General features: G+C 37.9%; 2 protein-coding genes across 2 annotated transcripts; both read left to right on the top strand.

Moving 5' to 3' along the window:
- Positions 1 to 19: 19 nt before the first annotated feature.
- Positions 20 to 2486, top strand: tmem82 (transmembrane protein 82; the record flags this gene model as incomplete). The annotated part of the gene is made up of 4 exons (XM_055162201.1): positions 20 to 136; positions 212 to 629; positions 1795 to 1979; positions 2060 to 2486. Coding segments are annotated over 4 exons (852 nt in total), but the record flags the coding sequence as incomplete, so codon positions are not given.
- A 2245-nt stretch (positions 2487 to 4731) lies between these two features.
- Positions 4732 to 8141, top strand: fblim1 (filamin binding LIM protein 1). The gene is made up of 8 exons (XM_020934196.2): positions 4732 to 4862; positions 5387 to 5722; positions 6347 to 6498; positions 6910 to 7003; positions 7089 to 7258; positions 7416 to 7594; positions 7678 to 7798; positions 7877 to 8141. Exons 2-8 carry the CDS (start codon positions 5395 to 5397, stop codon positions 7991 to 7993), a joined length of 1161 nt encoding a protein of 386 aa, XP_020789855.1. The 5' UTR covers positions 4732 to 4862; positions 5387 to 5394; the 3' UTR covers positions 7994 to 8141.
- The last annotated feature ends 493 nt before the right edge of the window (positions 8142 to 8634 follow it).

Genomic DNA, 8634 nt, shown 5'->3' with positions numbered 1-8634 from the left:
TGGTCCTGGAGGGCAATGGAAAGCATCTCTTCAGTTCTGGTCTCTGGCTTTGTTATTGGCTCTGGTTGGCTCCAGGGTTTCCTCCTTGATACTTCTTGAGTTTATACTGAGAGCACTGTCAGCTTGGGGCACAGCGGTAAAAACAAAACATATGGCCCTATTATAAAGAATGACTGCATATTAGTAATACTGCTTTCATTTGTTATTACAGGAATCACAAAATGTAAACTTGGATCTGCTCTTGGTCCAGTGTCAGTTCTCTCTGGGCTGTGGACTCACTTGTACTCTAGTTTATATCCACCAGGGTGCGCCACATAGCACTTTAGGCTTGTTTTTGGCAGCAGCTCTGAGTTGGGCCCTGGCAAGTTACAGCATGGGTCTGTGGAGACATGTGGCTAAGCTGTACCCTTTGCACAGTAAGGAGCGTTACTGTGGGAAGTGCATCTCCCTGCTGACCTCGGGACATAGCATACTGACCAAACTGCAGAAAATGGTCATCCTGGTTTTCGCACTTGCGGCTGCTGTTTCCACTGCCACAGTGTTTGAAAACTTCCTATCCCAGAAAGATGCTCTGAAGCTCTGGACTCCCCTCACTCTCTGTTACACCCTGCTGGTGGTCTATATTCAAGGTAAAATATGAAAATTGTTAGTGTGTCTTTATTTAGTGTTAGACATTAATTTATGTATTCATAATTGAAAATGCACTGCAGACATTAAAGAGCCCTTATTACACTATTTTCTGATCTATGTTATTATGTTGTTTCCTTATAAAAAAAAGTTGATGAGAAAGTTGTGTTTTGAGTTCTTTTCTGAAACAGAAAACACTGTTTCACTTTGCAATGTCATGTGGCAATGCAGGAAGTGCTCCACTATGTTTTTAATTTTTATGCCACCACTGACCACCATTTCAGTCCTGGAATTGCCAGTCTCTACTAATCAAAAGGTAAAAAGTAACTATTAACTTTAAAACTACTGCTTCATGATAACACAAGGTGGAATAACACATTTTGAGTTTTGTAGATGTATTTAAATGACTAATAATAAAGGGTTACTCAAAGATGTATGAATGAATGAAACAAAACACAACTTCAGGTATGCTTTTGAGGTGGTGACAACATTCTTAATGTTAATTTTGCCTAATGTAGTGCCTTTAACTGATTTTCAGGTATTATATTATACAAAATTGACTCATGTGATCTTTAAGCCATGTTACAATGTTATTACCTTCTCAAAAACATACCTGAGGCTAAATATGCAGGATTTGTGTGTTAAACATGTGTGAATGAAACAAAACACAACTCCAGGTATGTTTGTGATGAGGAAATAACATTATAACATAGATCAGAAAATAGTGAGTGCAATATGGGCCCTTTAAATTGAGTGGAAGATATGCATAGGATAGCTTCACCAATCCATGGGTTACATAGGCTACAGTCAAAAGTGGTAAATCATGCCCAAGTTTACATTATAGGTATCTGCACTTAAAGGTGCCCTATGTAACTTTTCAGGTGGACCAAAAACTTTTAATTAAACGCACTGATACCTGCACTACACATAGGTTGATTTATTGATTGATTATTAATATAATCTTGTTGTTACTTGTCTGATACACGATGAAGAAAAGACTGAAACATTTCTTGTTGGTGCAAGAGTAACAAACACATTTACAGCAGTATTGAAATAAATATACACTTATGTGCATTTTTTGGAGGTAGACCTATAAAGCTAATCCACATACAACTGCAATTTTGGTAATTTACCATAAACTGTTTGTTGATGTGTTAATCTTTGCAGATGGACAGAACCGTCAGACTGTGACTGAAGCCCTGATCCATTCTGTCCTGGTGCGTTTGGGTGCCCTCCTGGTCCTGATGTTAACTGTGGGAGACTGGGCTGATGTGCTCCATGTCCTTATAGCATTTTTGGGAGAAGCCGTTTGTTTGCTGCCCTCACAGGACATTCTACAGGCTGTGTTAAAGGTATGTACCCATAAAAAAATACATAATTTACTAATTGTAGTAAAATACAAATGCTTAATTTTTCATTTGTTTCTTTTTAGGAGGACGAAGAAACAAGCAATCTAATCTCCAAATATGGTAACAGATACAATACTTCCAGTAAATTTAAAATCTCAACAAAAGACAAACAATTTGCAACATCATCTATGACCTCTAGTGAGAAAAGGACATGACTTTGATGCATGATAGGTTTGGGACAAGATCTGGCAAGATCTGGCAAGACTAATTTGCCAGATTGTTCACACATATGAAAAATCATCTTGTGAAATCAACTTTATATTTTATTTATTCTAAATTATATCAAAATCATGAACACAATCTTGCATCTTGTCTTATATGGGAATTGTGTCTCATTCCACTCCTAATACACACTGAGGCTATGTTTTTGCATTGAGAAGTATTTGACAGATATTTTTATTCAAAGAATCAAAAATGTGCTTTCTGTGTAAATATGTGGTTGAATCATACATAAACTGTGAGTGTATTCATTTGACAATAAATATGTGACATATTTCTTTCTAAACTATGTCTATTATTTTGGGGCTTTCTGGCATAATGTTGGATTTTCAATTTCTGGTATATCGTTATTATTTGATCCATCCATCCATCCATTTTCGTCCGCTTATCCGGGGCCGGGTCGCGGGGGCAGCAGCCTAAGCAGGGACTCCCAGACTTCCTTCACCCCAGACACGTCCTCCAGCTCCACCGGGGGAACCCCGAGGCGTTCCCAGGCCAGCCGAGAGACATAGTCCCTCCAGCGTGTCCTGGGTCTTCCCCGGGGCCTCCTCCCGGCGGGACATACCCAGAACACCTCCCGAGGGAGGCGCCCAGGAGGCATCCGGAACAGATGCCCGAGCCACCTCAACTGGCTCCTCTCGACGTGGAGGAGCAGCGGCTCTACTCCGAGCTCCTCCCGTGAGACTGAGCTCCTCACCCTATCTCTAAGGGAGCGCCCAGCCACCCTGCGGAGGAAACTCATTTTGAGCGCTTGTATCCGCGATCTTGTCCTTTCGGACAAGATTTTATTTGATTTACTAAGGAATTACTAAGGAAAGCGACATTTAATTATACTGTAAATATTAAAGATTACTGATAATAATATTAGCTAACAAATTTACGTACGGGTATGAATAAAGCAATCTAACCTAACATAATAATACAACTAGGTTTCAGTCCCTTCCAAAATTATATTGATCCACGAATAACCCACACTGTCGTTAAACAAAAGATTGCTTAATGATAGACTTTAAAGTGTCCATTTTGCTCTAAGAATTTAATCAAGTGAGGTTTTCTTTAGCACCATAACAGAAATCTCTAGAACTCTGAAGTTTGGAAAATGTCTAAAAATTTGACTCAGACTTTAATGGATGAAACATAACCTTAACCAGTAAAAGTGGATAACCCCTAAAATGGACTGATGAGGTTTAAACCCCTGCTAAACTTCAAAGTGAACATTTTCTGAGGGACTTTCTTCCTGTGTCTTGCCCTGCATTTCCTTTGCCTAAATCCATTTCCTCTTCAGCTGCCTTGTGTAGCTTCTATTGTGAGAATTTATTAAGCCTTGAAGTATCAGATGTAGTGTATAGTCTGACAATAGTGAAAAGTGATCAGATGAGGAGAAGGCGGGGGAGTGAATGAAGTTCAGAGAGTTGTATAAGGTTTTTGGGTACTCGGGGGCGGGGTTTGGGGGTCGGGGGATTGTGTCATCACTAGGCATGCTCCCTCCTGCAGCCATGACATCACTGCAGCATTCCTTTGCACAGAACTGGAACAACACAGACCCCCATCAGTCTCCACTTAACCCTTTCCCATACAATCTGGACTGTAGCCCCTCACACTTTAGAATGCTTGCAAAATCCCGCCATTTAAACTCCAGGCCTTACAAGGTTTGGCTCCAGAATACAACCACAATATTTGCTGATCGGCAGTCCTGATATCGCACACTCTGGTACAAAAAACAATGCAGCTTTTTCTGAGCACTCAGCAGCCATCACTCACTGAGTCCCCCCTTTCTTAATAAACCAACATCTCCTGTTGCACAATGGGCCTGATTCATTGCACTGTATCACTGAAATCCAACACAAAAAGCTAACCAAGAGAATCATGGACAGTACAGACATAACTACAGTACTGTTTGAATGGTTTGCGATAGTGAGTCAAGGATGTAGTGATATGATGATGTGGGGGAAGGGAGAAGGAATGAAGGAAAAGAAAAAAAAGTCAGCAGACACTTTGTGGAAGATATGAAAATACAAGTGACAGAAAATAAGGGTGAACAGAGATGTGGAAAGTTACTCACAAGGAATGGAAATTTAATATTGTGCTTGGCTTGCAATTATAAGAAGATTAACAAGAAGAGAGCTCAATGTAGGGGGCAAAATGTCTTGGACTTCTAATCTAAAATTGATCTATGACTCTCCATAAAAAGTCTTTCTTTATCTTTTCTGCAAAATGGCACATCCATTGCTTTGTTTGCATATGCGTCTCTGTGTGTGTGTGTGTGCATGCCTGCCTGAGTGTTTGTGTGTGTAGGCCTGCCAAGTTTTCATAGCAAATGAATGTGTCATGTTTTTTATTGCACTTTGCCCGAGATTAACTGTTCACCTTTTACGGTTGGAAAGGAGGTGGTATTGTCATTCAGCCAGAGAAGGAGGAGTGGTCGATGGACAAGAGAGAGCAGAGGAGAGGGAGGGACACAAGGAAAAGGAGTGGCTTTTAGCAGAGTCGTCCTCTCCACTGGAGTAAAGTCTTCTACCAGTAAAGACTGTACAGGAGGCAGATTACAGAAACAGACCAGAAGTGAAAGAACGAAGAAACAAAGAAGACAGGGACTGATAGTTAAAGGTATGTAATGACACATATTATCTGATTTGTAGCTTTTTCAATTAATCATTACTGATCATGAAAGTTATGAAACTGTTAGTACCCTGATAGTTTATATAGTCAGTAATGCCAGAGAGCACAATTCAAATTTTTGTTTTACTATTTTTGAAGTAGTGTCAAAATGTTATATAAACCAATTTATATAAACATAACATATAAATAATTGAAATGGTTTGAGCATTATATATTCTTGATGCTCCTTTTATACTCCATCTCCCTCTGTGATATGGATAGTAAACAAAACACTCCTTTAAGCTGTCATTATATTTTGCCATGCCCTATGGTTTTGAATTGTGAGTTGCCATAGAATAAGCATAATTCTGATTAAAATATTGTTTATGATATTTTCACATTTTCAGTTTAATTTGTATCTAGAGTTTACATAGTTATGCCTATTCTAACATATCTTATACAGTACCTGAACTCAAATGTTTACTTTGATGTATTACAGCAATATTATTGCCTTTTCCTTGCTATTGGTGTAGATTCAGCCATGGCCACTGCAGCTCCCCCCAAAAGGATGGTGTCTTCAGTCTTCATCACTCTAGCACCTCCATATCGAGGCACAGTGACCCAGCAGCAGCAGCCCACTCTCCAAGCTCACAGCTCTGCAGTTATAGACAACCAGCAAACTGCAGTCCGCATAAGTCCCACCAACACCTCACCTGTAGCCACGCCAAAGATAAACAACAATATGACAAATGGAGTCAAAGCTAAAAGCAAAGATGAAACTTTAGTAGGTGCAGCTAAACAAGCCCCCTCAAGAGTTGCTCAATCTGCATCAATTATAGCAAAACCTCAGGAGAGCATAAAACCAAAAGGTACAGTTAAATCATTGGTATCATGTATTCATGGGTTTAAGATTCCTGTTAATGCAAGATTTCCATGACTTTTCCCATTCAAAAGATGACAATGATGCTAATGTTTTTGAAGACCATGGATTGGTGGCTGTCAAATTACAGATGTAATAATGCCATACATCCCCATGCAAGAGCCAGTGTTGATGTGATGCTGTCATCCAAATATCCAAATAGAAAATCCACAAATGTTGAACATGATAAGATGAATGACTGCTTGAACAAAATCAGCATATTATATATCTGTCTCCCATTTCTATAAAATATTACAGACTTTAAGAATGTCATCATCATCATCATCATCATCATCATTTTAAACTCAAGAAATTATCATGAGTTATCATGAGTTTAAAAGACCATGCTATGACCATGGAGAGCAATTGAAATTGCCCTATAGTTATAGCAATGTCATAACAATTAAAATCAAAATAATTTATTTTTGAATGAGGAAAGGTCTTATATGGGTCCTTATAACATCATTCATCATCAGGAAGGAATTGTTTGTCTGAAATCATGGACTGTATAAATCCATGAATTCAGTGAAACATGTCTTGTTCTGTTTTTTTTTTTTTTTTTTTCTTTAATTAGATCCACTCCCCTTTCCCCTATCTCCTGCTGTACTACCTTCTTCCGTGGGAACAATTCCTTGTGAAGAAATGCCCCTTCCACCGCCGCCCTCAGCCCAGGAGAGCCCAGTGTGCCCTTTGACCCCAGGCCAGCAGCCAGTTTACAGCAGAGAGGTATGCACTTCACGACTTCTACTCTATTCACAACTCCTTGATCACTGACCTTTCATATTGTTCAAATTGTGTTCTTCTGTTTATTGAAAGCACCATATTAAAATTATATGCAAGAATTGAAAGTGAAATATGATAATTGATTCACGCAATAGGGTCATCATTGAGCTAACCAAACCATGCTCAAAATCTGGAGATGGGTCCCTGAGGCATTGAAAAGTATGTTAAATGCAAAGGAAAACAGATTCACAGAGAGTATAAAAAATATAAGCAGGAATCGATACCTATCTAAAATGTATATTCTTAGTAGTTTTATAATATAAACTTTAAACATGTTCTCTTGGATCCAAAATGGCACCCGTTACTGATTTAAGATTTCAGTTCTTGATGTTGTAATTTTATTTTTGTTTATAGGTAGAAACAAGCACTCCATCTAGTGGGTTAAATAAAAACATGATGGAGGAACTGGTACACCAAAAAAATCCAGACATAAGTGAAGAATGTAAAGGTAAAGTGGTCTATATCTGTACCACCCAGGTTTGACTATATACTGGTTATTACATCCTTTGTTGATGTTTAATTGCTGTTTATAGATGTGTGTGGCTTCTGTCGAAAGTCAGTGAATCTGAGTGAACCAGCCATAGAAGCTTTGAACAGGACTTACCACGAGGCTTGCTTCCAGTGCAGATCATGTCATATCCCACTGGCGGGTAAACAATACTACAACAAAGCGGGAATCCCTCTGTGTGAAGACTGCTACCAGGTACAGGATGTTGTGAAAACTGCAAGTCAAACGTTAACAATTACAACATGACTGCATGCTGAAATATCCACACAATGGCAAACAATTTTGTAAATGCAAAACATCATTCAGCATGCCCTAACAAGACAAAACACTGATAATTTCCTTCTTGTCTCAGGCAAGTCTGGAGCTCTGCTGGGCCTGTGGAGAAGTTATCAAATATCAAGTGATGCGTGCGCTAGAACGGGCCTACCATCCCCAATGCTTTATGTGTACAACCTGCAAACAGCAGATTGGGGAGCAGCGATTTGCCCAAGGGGAAGTTGGGGAAGTGTACTGCCTGCCAGATTATTACAGGTACAGTTATATACAAAACATATCTCTTTTCAGCTATGTTATCAGGAGCATTCTGTGAATCCTACAAATTTGTGTTTGCAAAGGAAATATGCCCCCAAATGTAATGCTTGTAACCAACTGATAATTCCAAAAGAAGATGGTACTGACAGCTACACAATTGAATGCCTGGGAAACTCCTATCATGAGGACTGCTATAGATGTGAGGTAAGGAAAACTATGCTACAAATTAAAAGTATGGAAAAAATATATCTATAAGGTCACAAGCATGTAATATTCTTTCAGATGTGTTTTACTCACCTGACTCCTGAACCCAATGAGCGGGGCTGCTACCCTCTGGATGGGAAGCTCCTGTGTAAAGCATGTCATCTCTCTTTGGTCTCTGCACAGCATGGACAGTGACACAACTTCAGTTAAAGAGGAGACCTGGACATTCCCTTAAAAACAGCCATTTATGCCAATCTATTTTTGATTATCTTGCACATATTAAGTGACACTATATAGAACAAGTATATTCATGAGATAGATAAAGTTGTTTTTGTAATCAGTACACTTACTTGCAATATATGGACTGTAGGTCTAATTTATGAGAAATATCAAGAGGTGAAATCACAATCAAAATTTTCAGTAAAAGTAGTCAAATTAATGGCTGGTTCATCTTGTCTTTGGACAAAGAAATCACAATGCAATGATTAACCAGATGCTGATTAATATAACAACTGATAGATCTGCTATTAGTCTTTATATTATAATTTATTTCCAGTATTTAAAACTGGAAATTCTTTAGAAATTGTAGTATAAATAAATAAATAAATATATATATATATATATATATATATATATATATATATATATATATATATATATATATATATATATATATATATATATATATATATATATATATATTTATATATATATATGTGTGTGTGTGTGTATAATATAATAATAATAATAATAATAATGCATTAGTTCCATTCGTTATATTAGTTCGTATATATATATATATATATATATATATACATATATATACGAACTAATAT

Source organism: Boleophthalmus pectinirostris, unplaced genomic scaffold (assembly GCF_026225935.1).
Source record: "Boleophthalmus pectinirostris isolate CB_2022bp ecotype Guang Dong unplaced genomic scaffold, ASM2622593v1 HiC_scaffold_408, whole genome shotgun sequence".
NCBI classification, from domain to species: Eukaryota; Metazoa; Chordata; class Actinopteri; order Gobiiformes; family Gobiidae; genus Boleophthalmus; species Boleophthalmus pectinirostris.
Note: the sequence above shows the minus strand (reverse complement) of the source record. Positions and strands in the feature narration are given on the sequence as shown.